The 20,165-nt window shown below is 34.3% G+C and overlaps 1 protein-coding gene across 9 annotated transcripts in view; it reads right to left on the reverse strand.

Annotated features, from left to right (window-relative positions):
• Nucleotides 1–20,165, reverse strand: part of AP3B1 (adaptor related protein complex 3 subunit beta 1) — a 359,745-nt gene that overhangs the window by 73,296 nt on the left and 266,284 nt on the right. For all 9 annotated transcript variants that reach the window (XM_001367618.4, XM_007486440.3, XM_056824793.1 and 6 more), the window contains 2 exons: nucleotides 18,481–18,553; nucleotides 11,308–11,414 (listed from right to left, as the gene is read on the reverse strand). In XM_001367618.4, coding sequence (XP_001367655.1) covers nucleotides 11,308–11,414; nucleotides 18,481–18,553 — 180 coding nt within the window. The remainder of the gene's footprint in view (nucleotides 1–11,307; nucleotides 11,415–18,480; nucleotides 18,554–20,165) is intronic.

The raw sequence follows: 20,165 nt of genomic DNA on the forward strand, positions 1-20,165 counted from the left end.
AGAATTAAAGGTTGGAACAAAACCTATTGGGCCTCAACTGATAGAAAGGCAGGAGTTGCAATCATGATATCTGACAAATCCAAAGTAAAAACAGATCTGATTAAAATGAATTGGGAAGGTAACTACATCCTGATAAAAGGCAGTATAGGCAATGAGGAAATATCACTAATCAATATGTATGCACCAAATGGTATAGCATTCAAATTTCTAAAGAATAAACTAGTGGAGTTCAATGAGGAATAGATAGTAAAACTATACTAGTGGGAGACTTGAATTTACCACTATCAAATTTAGATAAATCAAATTAAAAAAATAAATAAGAAAGGGGTAAGAGATGTGAATGAAATCTTAGAAAAATTAATAGATATATGGAGGAAAATAAATAGGGACAAAAAGGAATATACCTTCTTTTCAGCAGCACATGGTACATTCACAAAGACTGACCATGCACTAGGACATAAAAACATCGTAAACAAGTGTAAAAGAGCAGAAATAATAAATTCAACCTTTTAAGATCATAATGCAATAAAATAATAATCAGTAAGGGTACAAGGAGAGGCAAATCAAAAAGTAAATGGAAATTAAATAACATGATTCCCTGAAATCGGTTTGAGAACAAAATATAGAGAAAAATTAATAATTTCATCGAAGAAAATGACAGTGATGAGACATCCTTTCAAAATCTATGGAATGCAGCCAAAGTAGTACTCAGGGGGAAATTTATATCCTTGAGTTCATATATTAACAAATTATGGTGGTAAGAGGTCAATGAAATGGACATGCAAATCAAAAAATTGAAAGTGAAGAAATCATAAATGCTTCATGATACATTCTGATTAATATAATCAGTACAAGGAATATGAATATATGAGAACTAATTTAGAAAATTAATTGGTAAACTAGTTTCAGTCTATAAGAGTGCCAAAATATATGCTTTCTATGGTTTCATACAAAATGTTCTTGGAAAATGAAAAATTAATGAATCTTTGAATTTAGGTATCTCTCTACTTTAATGATAGAAGTTGTTGAAAGTTTTTTTGCCTCACTGGATTTAAAGTCAGAAGGATCTTCGATATTACTTTAATAATTTGAGAGATGCATACATATATTAAGTAATATACAGCAGTTACAAATATAGAGAAATAAGCTTTATTGATAGGATTTATGAAAGCTGTATAAAATCACAGTGCTGAATGATTTGAATAATAGGCTGTCTAACATATCTTAAGATAAGTGGCTGCTACATTTCTTTGATATTAGGGTCATATACTGTACTTATCTATTTTTACTTTACATTCTCCTTTCTCTGATAATAAATTAATTTCTTAGTGTTAGTTCAGTGTGTGCCTTACAGTTAAATTAATTTTTTCTTCCTTTGAAAGTAAAAGTTTGCTTAAGTATCATGATAAATTTTCCCATTCTCCTGTTGTCTCTCACAATTCATCAATTTAATTTAACAAATTAATTGTCTATCACATGCAAAGGAATATGAGCACAACGATTTGAATTAGATTTTTTTCATTTTCTAAGAATGGCTCCCTAATGCCAAAAATTTAGTGGTGGTTTGTCATAGACTAAAAGAGTTTCATAAATTAACTTGTTTGATAATCATTGCATAATTAAGCAAAGATATGCTGAAGGTTAACAACAAATTCTGCATTTCAAATATATGAATCTAAAAGAAGCAACAAGTTTTATCCAAGAATATAATGACTGTGTATAAAAGCAAAAGAGTTGCTATTCATACAAATTTGATCAACTTAAGATATGAATGGAGTGGGTTAATTCTCTGTGCACACTAATTTAACATTGGTCAAATCTTGTTATTCCATACAAACTCTAAGAGCATGCAATTTTTATTTCAATTTTCTTTTCTTTTTAATTAAAACCTATTGTGAGAAAACTTATTCTCAGTCAGCAACAGAGCAGATCCTTGATAAGTTTTCTCTACTGAAGCCATTTTGCTGATTAATAGAGGAAAAAGAAATACCTTTAAGTTGGAAAGAAAGTGATTATTTCATCTTACAGGATTAAAGAATCTAGAAATCTTAAGACACACTAAATTTCATCTAGTTTAAATGCTTTATTTTGCAAGTAAGAAAAGGAATTCCAAGCCACTTTTCTAAGGTATAAAAGTAAAGAATAGAGTTGAGGTCTGAGCCCAATTCTTATGACTCTAAATCCAGTAGTCTTTAAAAATATGCCCCTTTTCAAAGCTTACATCTTCATGTAAAGGACATTTGCTTTTAATCATTTTTATCTTTCAAAGACCTGGAGGAAAGTGGGGCAGAGCAGAGAATTACTTTGGTGAATGCCTTTGATTTTTATCGTTTACATGTTTTAAAGGAAACAAACTGAATAAATCATTTGTTGCATAGGATTAATCATTGAAGATATAGCTTCCTTCCCATTCAATCTGTTCAGTGAAAGAACATGAAGCCCCTGATATATTCACCCAAAGCCCTAAGCGAGATAGACACAACTGGGAATACAAAGAAGAGTAAAGCAAATTTGCATCCTGGTTGGCTATTTAGCACAGCACAGAGAGGGCAGGGTTATGGGTGGTCAAAGCCAGAGTTCAGACTGTCTTTATCCATTTATTGTGGTCAAATCATTTAATTACTCCAAGTATCAGCACACTTGTTTGTAACATAACACTTGCATTATCTAATTGCATCATTGCATCAATAAATGCAATCAAGACAGATTTGTCTTGAGGTACAAATGAGATAGCATATATAAAGAACTTTGCAAACATTAAAGTATTCAATAAATGGCAGCTCCTCCTCTTCTTTTTCCTTTTTTTGGTTGACTGTTGGCAAATTACTTAAATTCTCTGAACTTGGTATCCTTGGGACACATGATCTTTGATCTAGCCTGTTAGCTATGGACCCTCAGGATCTTAAAGGATCTTAAAATTTAGTAGTGGGGAGCAATGAGAATAAAACTAATGAATAAAGATAAGGCAGCTAGTTGACTCTGTGATTTGAGCACTGGGCTTGGAGTCAGGGAGACCTAGGTTCAAATTTGACCTATGACATTTACTAGATGTATAATCCTGAGCAAGTCACTTACCTTGTTTGCCTTAATTCACAATGAGGTGGATACAATTGAACACAACTGACCAACGATAAGAATGCAAGAAAGTATATGCCAAGGGCCACAAAATAGGGATACAGTACTAAGTGATTTCAGGGGAAGGAGATTTTGAATTTGGCTGGGAAGATCTACTAAGGTTTTTAAGCAGGAGGGTACATCTGAATCTGAACTTGCCCTTGTAGGACGGATACAAAAAGAAGAAAAGGGAAAATTACATTAATTAAGGTATAAGGGTGGGAATGTTCATAGGATCATCTCAAGAGACCATCTAGTCCTAACTACCCATTTTACAGCTGAGGAAACTGACCCAGAGAGTGTGTGTGACTTTTCCAAAGTTACACAATAAGCATCAGAGGAAGAGTCTGAACCTATTGTTTCCAGAGCCAATGATTTTTCCATTACACCCTTTTGCCTCGATAATGACTGGTTCTATTTTGACTTAAGCATAGGACGAACTGAAAGGAACTACTGTGGAAAGGAAAACTGAGGATCAAGCTTTTGCATTTATGACCACTGAGACTGAGCAGCCATCATTTGGAATGTGATGGGAGGGGAAGTGACAGTTAGAGTGAGAGAAGAGGATTGTGGGAGAAACTGCTTAACAGAAAGGGTCTCTGCCCTCTGAACTTGGCTGAGTGAGGTGCTAGGGCCTCGAGCTCTATATCCAAACCTGTGGAAAAACCTTGTCTCCATTTCTCTTACCCAGAAAAAGAAGAAGATTCCTATGCCCAAAGGGCCCTAAAGGACTTTCTGCCCTTTGATCCAGCCATAGCACTGCTAGGTTTGTACCCCAAAGAGATAATAAGGAAAAAGACTTGTACAAGAATATTCATAGCTGTGCTCTTTGTGGTGGCCAAAAATTGGAAAATGAGGGGATGCCCTTCAATTGGGGAGTGGCTGAACAAATTGTGGCATATGTTGGTGATGGAATATTATTGTGCAAAAAGGAATAATAAAGTGGAGGAATTCCATGGAGACTGGAACGACCTCCAGGAAGTGATGCAGAGTGAGAGGAGCAGAACCAGGAGAACATTGTACACAGAGAGTGATGCACTGTGGTAAATTCAAATGTAATGGACTTCTCTATTAGCAATGTAATGATCCAGAACTATTCAGAGGGACATATGAGAAATAACGCTATCCACATCCAGAGGAAGAACTGTGGGGAAAAAAAAAACACAGAAGAAAAACAACTGCTTGATCACATTGGTTGATGGGGCTATGACTGGGAAAGCAGACTCTAAAGTATCACCCTAGTACAAATATTATTAATTTGGAAATGGGTCTTGATCAATGACACACGTTAAACCCAGTAGAATTGTGTGTCAGATATGGGATGGGGATGGAAAGAACATGAGTCTTGTAACCATGGAAAATATTCTACATCATCTAATTAAATAAAATTTTAAAAATTAAAAAAAAATAATGACAATAAAAAAAGAAGATTCCTATATGTTTGAGAGGAAGAATGCTTATGTTTAGAGTATGTTTAGAGGAAGAACCAAATAACAATAGCCGCTGAAAGGGGCTAAGCACTTAACATCAGGGGGTCACCCTGAAGATCCTTTCCATCCCTTGATCTTCCCAAGAAGAACACTGGCCACTTGTTAACTTAGGATAGAGACAGTTATTAGCTAAGAAGAAGATAGAGAAGCTGAAGCTAAGCCATTTTGGCTCAGCTGAAGAAGTAGCAAAGAAAGTTGTAAAATCTCCTATTCCATCATACCTAACCCCTTTCTCTTATTATTAGAATTATTAAACCAGCTGAGAAAGTTGCAGTCAGATTCATATTGGAGGAAGAACAAAGAAAGAGAGGCAAGTGGCCTAAGCTAGCCATTAGCCTTGGCAAAACCATAAAAGCCAACAGTGACAGTCTGCCTGTCAGACAAGGGGAACTTCTGAGGTTCAACTACCAGTCAAGCCTTGAAGAGTAAACTCCACTAGTCCCCAGAAGTTCACTCAAAGACACTGGTCTTGTCATCCTTAACCTAACCTTACCCAGGGGTACCTCTCTTATGGGTTGAGTGTGAGGAAATTACAAAGATAGTCTCTTAGCAGAGGGGTAGCACTCTCTCCCTTTACCTCACCAGCCTCCATATTCCCTCTGTCCCTTCACCTTCTCCAGTCTTTATCACAAACCTTTCATTATCCCCTGTACCTCAATCCTTACACTAATAAAGATAGTAGGTTATGGAATGTAATCAAAGAAGAGGGAACTCTGAATGCCAGTTCAAAGCATATAGACCTAACTCAAAAGAGAATAGGAAGGCAGATGAGCAAAGTTCTGCTTCTTGGAAATATTTTTTTTATATATATACATATTTTAAATTATAATGGCATATATTGATGAGGTGCTTGACCTACACAGATTTTCCAAGACCAATTTCCAAGACCAATCCAAGACTAAATAGATAAACAACAAAAACCTTGAGATGGAAAATTAATAAAAATATAAAAAGCACAAACAAGAAAATAAGTTTTGTGTCCCCAAATAATCTCACAAGGGGAGAAGGTGATGACGGTTTGTTTTTTGAGAACAATGAAGCAATTTAGGAATTAAAAGATGCCATACTTTAAAGTTTTATTGAAAAATTAAAGCAACTCATAATTCAAAGGGAACTGAATCAAAGAATAAAATGGGACGTGGCTAGGCAACGGAGACACAAAATGCTGTCAAACTTTAATTAAAAAATGTTTTCAATTTAAGCAGACCCAGGCCAGTGATTTTTCATTATTTTTACCACAGTTCCATGACTACTGACATTTTCATCAGAACAAATAGAAGATTTTCTCCAAATTTATCATGACAAAATTATTTTTAATTTTAATTTATAATTTCCCTTTCTCTTCAACTCCTAGAAATCTTAAGCCTAAGCACTTATGATGTAACTTAGTAAAATTATTATAAACACTATAATGAAAAAAAGGATATGCTTTACATCAGGAAATAAAACTTTATCAAGGCAACGTTATCATCTATATTCACAATGAAACTATAATACATAGTGAATATCTATCAGATAATCTACTTAGTGATAGCTACAGTGAAGCTCCCTTCCAAGTCATCTATCCTCACTGAAAAACTAGGGGATTCCTGGGGCTTTGGCAGTTGTGACAAGAGTAAATTCACAAAGTTAATCACAATAAAAAGGAAGATCCCTGTAAGATATGTTAGCAACAGTTCATGTAAACAAAAATGAAAAATTATGCACTACACACACAAACCAGCAGGTTGAAATGTTGGTTTTCCTTCAAAGTATTCCTCTTTATTATTGTATAAGTTGAAATCTTGAACCCTAGGACTACGTTCCCCCAAAATTCCTTTAGTATCCCCCAGCATCCCGTTCACTGTATCCTCATGTTTGTGTTAAGTTATTGTTTATAAGTTTCTGCAACTCCGCCTCTTTCGTCTCTTCTCTTGCGACCTCAGCTTGAGTTAGATAGCTCCTTTTAAACTCTAGTTTTTATTTATTTTAATAAATCTTATAAATATAACACTTGAATTATTGCATATTAATTTAAAAATCTATATTATAAAGACTTTGAGATAGATTTTATTTAGAAAAACACATTTATATTTTTGTTAGGAAGTGATATAAAACCTCAGAAATCAAGATGAAAAAGTATACTGAAGAAAACCTAAATATAAATGAACTGTATTCAAGATCCACAGTTACTGGTGGGATGGGTTACTAGGTTATCAATTACCTAACATGATGGTGTTTGCCTTGGTTGTAAAGAAGAGAAGACTAATGAGTCAGGAGGATCTGAGTTCAAGATGTATATACAGACTGTGTCATCAAATGCCAAAAGCTAGCATTTTAAGGCCACCAGGCAACTTTCTAAGACAGTAAGGTATAGCTAAGTTGAGGACCTGTAGTTAGAGAATTTTCCTGTTTAAATTTCCCCAAAATAAAATGGCTGACCCAAACCCAAAATGAATGGCTAAATGCATGAATGAATCAGAGGAAAAACCAAAAATTAAAACCCTACTATTTTAACAGGGGAAAATAAATTTATATTGAGATCATTTGATTCTGCTTCAACAAATTATCATCATTTTCTTTCATTTATATTATGAATAGCAGAGCAATCTCTTTCATCATCTAAATAGATGTATATATTTGTTGAAGAGTTTCTTGGGAAAATTTTTAGTCATATCACCAAGCTTTAAGGCATTTTTCTAGAGGAAATTTTGAACTATAAGCCATGAAGAGACCCAGGCTAGGGAACTCTAATGTCACTTGGTTCTAGTTTACTCAAGTTGTTGCCAGCCACTTGTTCCTTCCCAAAATATTGCCCCACTAGCTGACCCCACAATACTGTGAAAGCTGCAGAAGAATACTGGTAAGAAAGGAGAAGTCGTTGAGGCAATCCTATTTTTTTTCTGGGCTAAAGAGCAGGTTGTATAATATGTAGAGGCCCAGCCAGAAGCAAGAAGACTTAAATTGAAATCTCCCCCAGATCCCTAGGCAATTCTCTCACATCCTAAGATAGATGTGCAGCTGATCTGACTTGGTAGAGGAAATCTCCAAGGGTCTGGATCCAAAAACAAAAATTATTTTTAAACATATCATGATCTAGTGTTCCCAGTTATAGTGCTTAGAAAGTCAAAGTTTAGACAGAGAGCAATATAAATTAGCTCTATACTTAAGAAGTCAGTCAATAGTCTATAATTTTAAGGCCAATTATCTATCTTTAGATTCACTGAAGGATGTCTTACTTTCAATTCAATGAATGATATTGCCAGTTTATAAAAAAATATATTGATTCTGCAAAACAAGTGGTTTAAGAATGTTTTTTGCCAACACAAAGAATTTTGTCTTAATAATTTGTAAATTGACATACTACTGATAGAGCTGAATTTTATCAGTGATAACTGCACTATAAATGTAACTCGAAGATAAAAGAAAGTTCCAGCTAAATGATTCACAGATTCTCGATGAAGAAGTAGATGTTTTCACTGTATATCTAAAAGCTCCAAGAAACGTAATTATGAGATATTTAGTCATTTCTTACTGGAATGCTCATGACAAGTTTAAGCAAAAGATCACCACAAAGCTAAAGGCAATTTATATACCAATAATGGTTGTAAAATGAGAAGATCAAGAAATTCTACAAAGAACTCAATAAGAGATAATGCAATCTACCCTCCTCTTGGTGTATGGGGGGGAATTATGTATTTTGAAATTTTGAATGTTTGTCAGGGATGGATATTGTCACTAGTTTTTGGTAATGCTTAAAAGGGTTTTGTTGTTTGTTTTTTAAATAAGTCTTTTAATTTTCAAAGTTCCTGCTTGTCAAAGAAAAATACATAAAAAATCAAAGATACTAATAAAATTAAAAACTCATTAAGATCTTCTCTAAAACTGAATTTTAATACTTGGTCACAGATGCAAAAAGCAATCATAGGGAAGATCACTGAAAATGTTAGAAAATATGGTTTAGAATCTAGAAATAAAAGAAGCTAATGCTTCTAAACTACAGAGAAACTTCATGTTTATCTATCATTAATGTTTTCTTTGAAAAGAGAAGACACTGAACATGACAAGTACCAAATCACAAAAAAAGGAAATTAAAGCTATCTTCACAGACAGAAAATTACTACCAATAAGTCATTTTTTTTAAACCCTTACCTTCTGACTTAGAACCATTGGTTCTAAGGCAGAAGAGCAGTAAGGGCTATGCAATAGGGGTCAAGTGAATTGCCCAGGATCACACAGCTCAGCTAAGTGTCTCGGGCCAGACTGAACTCAGGAAGATGAATATTCTTCACTCTAGGCCCAGCATTCTATCCACTGTATCAGCTAGCTACCCTTGTTATCTGATAGTATACATTATAATATAGTTTTTTAGGAATAAAATAATTTTGTCTACTTTGACTTTTTCTGTGCCCCATTTATGTCTAAAATTATATAATAGTCAAGATATTTCATAGCAGAGATGAACAAATATAAGTCCTGGAATTTATCAGTTTAATGATTCAATCTGTCTTTTTGTCTTTGTTTTCTCTTTTATTACTTCTATAAGAAGCCTAACAATCTACATATTGATGTTTTGGTGTTCTTTGGGTTTGATATATTACAATCTGGAAACTCCCTGCATAATAACATTTTAATAAAAAAATATTCACCAAATTAACCACAGTCTGTTCACTGAAATAATAGTAGGAACAGAAATGTTCCTTCACTTATGGAAACATCTGCTGGATGATTGCCAATTCATCCCATGCAAGACTGAAACATATACTGGGTTTATCTATTATTCTCTTCATCAATGTTTTGGGAAGAATAAAGTTGTTCTCTTACATTGTTAGTGATGTTCATAAGGTATTGTATCTTACAATAGTCACATCAGGGAAATAAGATTATGCAGCAAAAGGGCAGATGTGGATGTCAGTTTACTGAAATATTTAGTCTAAAAAACAAGTATTTAGAGGTCTTATTTTTATCATATCTTATTATTTTTCTTTCAGAAATGCAATTTAACTTCATTAGCTTCTCATAAAAAATCAAATAGAAAATCAAACTACAAGTATAAATCAAAATAAAGAAGTGCCATCAACTAAGGAAAGAAAATGAAATTCCACCTAATATTTTACACCATTTGTCTATTCCAATTATCTGAAAACAATTTCTCCCTTTGTTTTTGATCATCTGCCTTGAAATCTTCCTTTTTTATTGTTATTTTTAAAGCAGAACCATCCTTTAACTCTTCATCACTTAGATTCCTTACTAGATTAGCAAGTTTATTAGCATTTATACAAAAGAAATTGTACCAGATCCAAACCACATGGTTCCAAGAAGGATTTAAAATTGTCAAGTGCTATCCTGTCTCAAACAGACTTTTCTCCTCTTTTAACTGTGCAGGAGCAATGTTCCAGCAGCAATAATGTAAGTACACAGATGTTAAAACCTTTATTATCTTTCCCTTATTTGTCCCATTGTTCATGTTAATTTTAAGTCTTCAACTCAACAATTAAGTGCCTCCCAAGTGAAAGGCACTGAACTAGGTTCCAGGGATACAATGCCAAAATTAAAATTTTAAGTATATATTCTACAAGTCAATATTCTGCAGATTAGTACTTTTCATTTTGACTACTGGATACAAATAACAATTCAACTATTTGTTTTAAAAAATACTTTCCACAGACATGCTCATTTCTTTAGTTAGTTTTATAAAAATTATGTATCCTAACTCATTTTTCTTCTGCCAAAATAGTTCTTCTTATGATAGGAAAAGCCAGCTTCTCATGCTCATTTGTCTTCTCATCCTTTCTATCTTTTCTTCTATATCTGTTACCCTTTTCTTGACCACATTCTTTGCTTGGTTTTCTACTTGACATTCTATACCTATGAGCATCTACTAAACATTTACTTAGCAATTTATATTTTCAAAATGTCCTTTAAATTTAGTTATTCTCCAGAATAGCTTGGTGCAATAGGCTAGTGTTACTTCTCATTGGGAAAAAATAAGGAAGCCAAATGATTCCTTTAGTCTTATCACCTTGAATATACCTAGCACCCAAGAAATATGAATATTTGGTAAATTCATATTTTCTTCTCAACTTAATCAGCAATCCTTTTTTCTTAACTTCACCTCCTTTCCCCTATGGGAAAACATTGGCACTCACTTACCTACATGCCCATTTGAAACCTTTCTTTTTACATTTCAAGTCTGGGGAATGTACATATGAATAATTAGGGCCTTTCCCAGAAAGAAGTAATTTTTTTGCACACAAAAAATCTAATATAGCTAAGATTAGAAAGAAAACAGTTGGCTGAGGGGAAAAAGTCCTGGTCAGTTTCTATGATAGGTCTCATTTCCAAGCTATACTAAATAATTGAAATGGAAGAAGAGCTACTACCCATAAAATGATTGGTCAAAGGATATGAGTAAGCAGTTACCATGAAAAAAAATAAAAAACCACAAGCCACCTATAGCTATATGAAAATAAAAGAACTTTAAGACCAAAGACTGGCAAACATAAGACACTTTATATATATTATTTCATTTGAATTAAATGTGGATAAGTTTTTAATAGAACACATCTGACAATTTATAAAATCAAAAGTAGTATGTGGGACTGTTAAAAATGTTTATGGGTCACTTTTTATTATGTATGTTTTGCCTTTTAGTACAGAAAACAACTATAATGTGGAGGCTTAAAAATCACTTCTAAAATAAAGTGTTTTGAAAATTACTTACATTGATGACAGAGGAAGAAGCTGACAAGTTTAAACCCTCCAGGTCAGCTATTAAGCCTGGAGAAATAGCTGGTGTGAGAACTGCTACTGGTGTGGATACTTGGTTAACTGAAAGAAAAAGCCCAAATTACCAAGTGCACATTAAAATCTGATTCATATCATTAAAGGCAATGTTTTTATTTTGTTCTTAGACATAACTGAATTACTTTGATTAATAATCTGCATGACAATCCTACTTAATATCTTGATTTAGTTGTTAATATCAGGCTCTGGCAACTACTGGTCTTCTCTTAGAGAGAATAAAGGAAATTCTGTAACTTTTGAAATAGCATAAAACACACTAAAACATTACAAAGAACTCTTCTACCCTGCATAAGAATACTGCCAAGAATTGAGAGTCTATGGAAGAACACAATCGATATACCTAAAAAAAGCTAAATGATGCTATAGCCAAGTGGCAAGGGTGTTCAGAGAAAGAAGTAACAGTGGACCAGAATGGTCAAGGAAAAGAAAAAAAATCAAAAGGAAACCATGAATGATTGGTTTGTGTAGGGAAATTAAGAAATAAACCTGGGAAAGTGGTTTAGGGTTAAATTAGGCAAAGTAGGCAATTTAAGAATTTGGATTTATCCTATGCTATAGGGTCTCCTCCTGATAAGTAAGAGCTGACTTTGCATAGTGATCTGGACTTGCAAAAAGCTCACATATACATTAATAACCTAATGAAAGCTCATACCAACTCTGTGACATAGATCTTGCAGCTGTTGAGATCTTCATTTGAAAGATGAAGCTACGGAAGATAAGGGGCATTAAGTGACTTGCCTAGGGTCACATAGCTACTAAGTGCCAGGCACAGGATTTTAGTATAAGCTTCATGTTTACTTCAGTAGCATGCTATTTACTGGGCCACATGGCCTCAGCTTAGGGCAATGATGACAAACCTATGGTACAGATGCCAAAGATGGCACACAGCTGCTCCCTCCCTCTAGAGTTCATTACTAGAAAGGCAGAGGGACTTGGTGGACTTGCTCCCCTCCCCCTCTGTATATTCGCTGAGGACATTTTTCACATGACCTACTCCTCTGCCTAGAAGTCCAATGAGAACCCTTCCTCTGTGTGGTGTAATGGAGGGTGTATGTGGTAGAGAACACCTGACACTTGGGGGGGGGGGGGGGCGGGCATAGCACTAGGTCTCTAGAAGGTTCACCATCATTGGCTTAGGCAGTGGGGATACACTGAGGAGAATAACAAGATGAAATAGACATTTTCAGAAGCTGAATTCAACAGTAACATATAGGATGCCCAGGTAGGACAGAGGGTAGGGAAGATCAGAGGCAGAGGTAAAAGTTTACATGTGACCTCCAGAGACAGAACTGATGAACTCTGAAGGTAGATCGAAGCATACTTTTTATTTTACTTTTTTGAGGTGTTTTGGATCATGTTTTATTTTGCAATGTGGCTAATATGGTCATAAGTTTTATATGATTTTACTTGTATAATCGATGTCATAATGCTCAACTTTTCAATGGGTGGGCAAGGGGCAGAAAGGAGAGAGAATTTAAAACTCAAAATTTTAAAAAATGAATGTTACAGTAATGTTGACAAGCAATTGTCTCTAGGCCTGGCTCTCAATCCACTGAGCCACCTAGCTGCCTCTTACTATAATCATTCTTAAAGAATATAACACAGTTTTGGTAACATTAAAAAAGCACAAAATATAAGACATATATTATAGAGTTTGGAGCCTAGAACAATGAGATTATTAATTGATACTTTCAAGATTTTTCCATAAATTTTATCATGAGATTAATTCATTTTGCTGGAGTATGGAACCCTCCTAACTGCCAAAGAACGACTCCCCAAAAAGCTAAAATATAACCTAATTGAATATTATAGTAGGTTGATATCTAGTTCATTTTGTCTAATGATCATCTTGCAATTTCAAAATAATTTCCTATATGAAAAAGTTATATTTTTTCAAATTAAAGAAAGAGCTTTCAGACTAAATGATTCAAGATGTAAGTTTTAATAAATGTGAAGGTTTACTTTTTAAGAAAAAAGATATTAGTTATCCATTTATTAAATAATTAATGCAAAACAAAATTGATCTTGAACGTATAATAATAGCACAATAAAATTTAACTTTGCAGGACCTATAAAAGACAAAACTAGAGCATACAGAAGCTTTTTTGTAATATTCCCATTCAGATGATCAAGACGTGGTATTTAACATAAAATATTATTTTCATTTCCATAAACACAAAATGTATAAACACAAAATGTAACTGGAAAATATTAAACATGTTACTATCTCTAATTTACCTTTTAAAGCATTGCTTATCCAAAGATCTCAAGATATTTTCTCGTATTATCAAATGAATCTTATGGCATAGATGAACAGAATTTCAGAGTTCAAAAAATATTATAAATTGTCTAGCCAAGCTAAGTCAAAACTAAGGAAATTAAGACCTATTGGGGCTAAATGACTTTCTGCAGGCCATTCACACAAGACTTGAATCCAGGCCCCCCTGCCTGTAGGCCTGGCTCTTAATTTGGGCTATATAGCTGCCCACCCCAGGCTTGTCTTCTTTATAGCAATCCTTATGCTCAATAAACACATCTAGGGAATATAACTTAACAGAGCTAATTATTGATAGTATTAATAATTATATTGATTTAATTAGTCAATGAAGTCCAGGGGAAATTCTAATTATTCCTGAATTGATTCCCTAAGCAATATTGGAAAAAAATCTAATTCCTGTATCACATTTCCCTCTTAATTAAAATGTAAATAATACTTATGTCTCCTTTGGGGTTAGTCCTCAAAGTAATAGTGATAGCTTGCATTTATATGAAAGCACTTTAAAGTTTGCAAAAATCCTTACATGCATAAGGGATAATAATAACAACAGCAATATGCAAGGAATAAGAGTTATGAGTTACCCTTTGCATCTATTATTATTCTATTAAGTTTCAGTCCATTCTTCTCACCAACTCTGTGTATTTATAACACAGTATACCATAGAACTATGGGGAAAAATGTCCTGTATCAATTGTTCTTGATATATCATGTTAATAAATGTCTTATTAGAAGCAATTTAAGTTTGTCAGCTGATAGTTAATGGAAAGCAGTATTAATGGGGCTCATGAACAACAGCAGGAGTAACCACTCACAGGTAACTGCTAGAACTTGAAAGAAGTTGCCTTCTGGGGACTTATTCATCATCTGCTATGTCATTTTGATCCTCACAATAACACTGTGAGTGAGGTAAGTGTTATTATTAACCCTATTTGCAGAGAATAAAATGAGGTAAGCAAAATTTAAATGACTTGCCTAAGGTCACACAGCTATAATAAGCATCAGAAATGTGATTTCAAGCTTGGGTTTCCTGACTCCAAAACTAGTACTCTTTCCGCTGTTCTCAGTTCCTCAGTTAAAATACCTTTTGGTATTATAATTAAAGTTAAAGCAATCACTTACACATGAGTAGTCAATTTTATGAATGTACAATGTACTTGCAAAAACATGGTAAAGATATAGTTTTATTAGTTCTGTTGTTTATAAGAATACTGACTTTTATTTTAGAAAAAAAATCAAAGTGTTGCACGAACAGGATTGGGGGCAAGACTGATGTTATAATTCTGAAAGACTAGATGAATGATGCTGCCTTTTACACTAAGAGAAAATTTTAGAAGGGCTGGCTGGCTTAAAAAGGGGGGATAATTGGCTTACTTGAATGAAGGATAATGAGGAAAAAGGGAGAAAAAGGAGAACTCAGGAAAGGTTTAAATTTTCTCAGCAAAGAGAAAGGTCCTCAGGTGAAAGACAGTGGAAAAGGCCACACACATGAAGATGGTCCATTTCACCGATTTTTACAGGCATCTGAATAGACATGCTATGGAGATTTTCCAACAGTCCATATATTTGGGACAGACAATACAGATGGATGAAAGCCAAGACCCACCATTTCAACTTTTCAGGCGTTCAGATGTGAAGGAGACACTGGCTGGGAAACAAACTTTTATTACTTACAACTCAAGAGGGGAGAATGCATGTGGCCTACTCACGCCTACTGAGCACCAATGGGCAGCCATGTGGATGGGCAGCAGGACCGGCCATCCTAAGCACTAGGAGGGGGAGGGCTTTGTGAGAGCCATGAGCAGGGAAGCGTGTCCTCAGACCCCGCCTGAGGAAGCAGCCAAACGGGAAGTAAGAGCGGGCTGGGGGCAGCTCTTCCCCGGCAGACCTGCCTTACTCTCCAGGCCCAGAACAAAGTACCAGAGCACTTCGGGATGGCGTTCTACTGGCATGACTAGGTGTCCGTGAAGTGCGGCACACAAAGGCCTCATGCTGAGGGCAGGGGCACACGTGGGACACCAAAGAAGGGCAGAAAGTGGAGAAGAGGACGTGAAGATGGGCTGGGCCCAGGGCAGGTGGGCATTCAGAGCTCTGTGTCTGCACTCTCTGGTGCACAGACCCTAGGGGAAGGGTGAGGGTTAGCCCAACTGGCTGCCGGGATAGAGGAGTAAAGGGGAGGAGATTAAAACATGTACAAAATCTGCTCTTTTCTGTACCTTACTATAATGAAGATTTTTATTTAATGTTAATCTGCAAAGATGTAATAGTTTGTAGACACAGAAGATAAAAAGGCTGAGTTGTGGCAATCCTTGTGTACATTAGGAGAGGTGAGGTAAGCAAGGAAAAGAACACCGAGAAGGTCAATCCAAAAGAGAGAGTTTTAAGAAGGGGTGGGGTGGGGTGGGGCAGAGGGCTGAGAGGAGCAGTGGTCAGGGTTATACACGAAGTGTTCCTGCAAAAGGTTTCTAATAGGGCTGATTTGGCTATTAAAGGAGAAGCATACATCAACTGGAAAATACTGCTTTAATATTAAAACATGAATGCTGGAAAACTAATTGGAATAGAATAATTCTTTGCTGTAAGTAAAATTCATCTTTCAGATAATTTTTCTACTTTCCTTGGATTACGCCATGAATTTATTTCATATAGCATATATTCCATTTCAGGCTTAGCTGTTGGGAAACTCAGACACAAACTCAGTGGCAAACCACTGCAATTATTTTAAGTCCTAGGAACATATACATATGCCCTTGATTCTAAGATTATTTTCTTTAAAGAAAAAAACCTTTAGGTGTCCTAACTTTAATATTCAATCAGGCAAATGTCTAAATAAATAAATTAATAAGGGGCAAGAACAAATAGAACTGCTTCAGTGGAATAGAGATTACCTTGAAATGTGATAGCCATGCAGATTTACTCATCTTTCTCCATTAATAACACTATTTAACAAAATGCCTAATACATTGGTAGGCATTTAATAAATGCTTATTGACTGATTAATAATGATAAAAATATCACACAAACTCAAATAATACTATACAGTTTTCAACAAGCTTTCACATCAATTATCTCCTTTGATCCTCACAATGATCCTCTAATGTAGGCAGGATAAATATTGTGGTGCTCATTTTACAGATGAATTAGTTGATGCCATTTTTAGCATTTGACATCATATGAAATGTGACCTGGAAAACCTTGGCCTATATTCAAGTGCCACCTCTGTCAACTTTCCACCAAATTTTGAAGATGGCAGAAGCATCTGCATACTTCTCATTTCTTTCTCTATAGCAATGATGCCAATAATATTTTCTGACATGTATCAACTTATATGCTATTTATTAGTTGCTATGAATTACCATAGCAAAATAGCCTTAAATGCCTTTTTTTAAACACTAGTCCAAACTTTATTTTTTTTAAAAGAAATTTCAAACCCTTACCTTCCATCTTGGAATCAATACTGTGTATTGGTTCCAAGGCAGAAGAGTAGTAAAGGCTAGGCAATGGGGGTCAAGTGACTTGCCCAGGGTTACACAGCTAGGAAGTATATAATCCAGATTTGAACCCAGGACCTCACATCTCTAGGCCTGGCTCTCAATCCACTGACCTACCCAGCTGCCCCTAGTCCAAACTTCAATTAAAACACCATTTTAAGTTTAAAGTTACTAAACAAATCACAATGAAAAACCTAAAAAAATTCTTCTATCTAATGATTTTATTCATATACAGGATGTCCCCAAAGTATTAAATACTTTTATGCTTTAAGAACTTATTATTATTATTTTTTTAAATCTTTACTTTCTGTCTTGGAGTCAATACTGTGTATTGGCTCCAAGGCAGAAGAGTGGTAAGTACTAGGCAATGGGGGTCAAGTGACTTGCCCAGGGTCACACAGCTGGGAAGTGTCTGAGGCCCAATTTGAACCCAGGACCTCCCATCTCTAGGCCTGACTCTCAATCCACTGAAACACCCAGCTGCCCCTGGAGCTTATTATTATTAATAAGACTTCAGGGACACCTTGCTTTATATAGCTGTAGTATTATCTTGGATGGAAGGTTAGACATGAAATCAGGAAGATTTAAGACTCAAATTTTTGCCTCTTACATTTACTGGCTATGGGGCCCTGGGCAAGTCGTTTATATATAATATGTGCCTCGGCAACTCCTTAAACATATCTATGAAATGTCAGACTAAGGAAGGGGTTTCCCACTGAAGATATATAATATATAGATGGAACACACACACACACACACACACACACACACACACACACACACACACACACACACATATATCAGAGATCCTTATAATTTTCATAAAATAGCTATGGTGGCCAAGAAAGCTATAAAGAAGAAAAAATAATTATTAGAATCAGAACTATGAGGAGGCAAAGTGGGCATCCTTCTAAGGTACAACACAGAAAAAATGTACAACAAAAGCCATTTCTTTTATAGGATTTTTTCTAAATGAACATAATTTTAATACCAGAAAATCTCACTCTTATTGGCATGTCAGTATTTGTATTGTGAGAGTGAAATGGCACCCATTCCACGAAAGGCTCAGAAAGCCTCTGGTGGACAGTAGTAAACAATTTTCAAGCCTTGCTCAGAGCCTGCTATTATGGACTCAACTCTTCTATGCAAAACAGAAATTTTCCCTATTTGCCAAGACAGCCGATTTCAGAAAAGTCTCTAACTAGGCCTTTCCATCTATAAAGTATATATACACCTACAGTTGAATTAAAGAGAGGTTCTATAAAAATATATAGTCATGGTTGATAAAAAGGAAAATGAAAAATTTCAAAGATACAATACTTACAATCATCTAGGTCTAGAAGAGAAACATCTTTTTTATTAGGTTTTCTTTCTGGCCAAGTTTTCTTCTCTTCTTTCTGTCAAAAGTAATACATTTTTTAATTTATTGTTACACATTTTAGAATTTAAAGACTTTTTTAATAACCTAAAACAAATTGTGCCATTATGCTCTACTTAACTTTCTAAAAAATTATCCATTTCAAAAACAAAATGTTTTAAAATTAAGTATAAGTTGAAAATTTTAAAAATTGTTATAACCAGATGGTATCCCACAAAAAATCTCTAAATAATATTTTAAAAATATGTTGTTTATAGATGAATGGATATTCAGTAGAAAACTTAAAGATTAAAACCAAAACAATATAAAAATTAAACATAATGTTTTGCTAACATAAAATATTAATTAATTCTTTGACAACATGATAAAAATATAAATGAAATTCAGTATCAGTGAACATTTTTAAGCAAGTTATAACTTTTTAGTATTTGAAAACAAATATTGTATGTGCTTTGCTGAACAACAGAACCTTGAGTTCCTATTAATCAACTGCTCTGAGGGCTTCCTTTCCTCACTTGTCTCACTGATGCTACTATATTCTCACATACCTCAAGGATGTTGACAGAGTTAAAAATAACTATCTAAAAGTAAAAGACTTGAAAATAATTTTACTTTTTTCCCTTTGCAAAGAAAATAAACTTTATAAGACATAGGTATCCTATTCCCAAAAAAGATAACTGCACTCAAAGAATTTACAAATTACCAAAAAAGTAGCTATTTTACTCAAATTCACTTTTAAATTTTGGAACTTCTTTTCAGCAGCAGTTGCAACAAAATTAAGGGGGTTCTGATAGAAATAAGATCTAATTTTTAAAATCTCAAATTGAAAACCAGGTTTAAAAAAGATTTTGCTTCATAAAGTTTTTTTTTTCTAAGAAACACTAATGTTTCCTCATCTCCATAAGCAAGAGACTCCTATTTTATCTTTGTGCCTTCTCTTTCCATTTTCCTCTAAACTATCTCCATTTTTTGAAAGTCAATCCATGATTAAACCTCCTTATTTAATGATATCTCACTTTTAGAGTATTTCTCTCTGACTAATCTTTAAATATTAGAGAATAAAAGCCTATAGTTATGTTTTAGCTCTAGTAGCCAAGTTAGATATATTCCAAAGGATAAGGCAGGTTTGGTTCACAAGATAATGATGATGATAATAATAATATCTACTTTCTCAATTTTAATCTCTAATTGCCAACATTTTAAACATATATTTCCTTGTCGTTACTAGACACTATAATCATGAACTCATCCTTTAGGCTTCCTAGGCCTTAGAAGTGATAATACAACACATTTTTACTTACTTTATTTATTTATTACCCAAGTTATTCTTTAGCAACTACATTTCAATTAAATTCCAAAGTATGTTAAAGTAATATGGATTGCTAGTCAGTTCAAGATCAACATACTGACTCATTTCAAAGTGTTCTTATACTGTAACAGTTTTAATTTCCCCCATTTCCTTACTACCTTTAACATCTGGAGCAGAAGGAATTCTCTCTCTCCTACTGCTTTAATTTCAATGAGGAATTTGTATGGGGTTTGCATTTTAGGAAAGTATTATTTTTAAAATTGAGGCATGGCAGGTAGTGGTCAGTTGAAGGTGATATAAAACAGCATTCTATTCTAGAGTT

This window comes from Monodelphis domestica, chromosome 3, assembly GCF_027887165.1.
Source record: "Monodelphis domestica isolate mMonDom1 chromosome 3, mMonDom1.pri, whole genome shotgun sequence".
In the NCBI taxonomy this organism is placed as follows: domain Eukaryota; kingdom Metazoa; phylum Chordata; class Mammalia; order Didelphimorphia; family Didelphidae; genus Monodelphis; species Monodelphis domestica.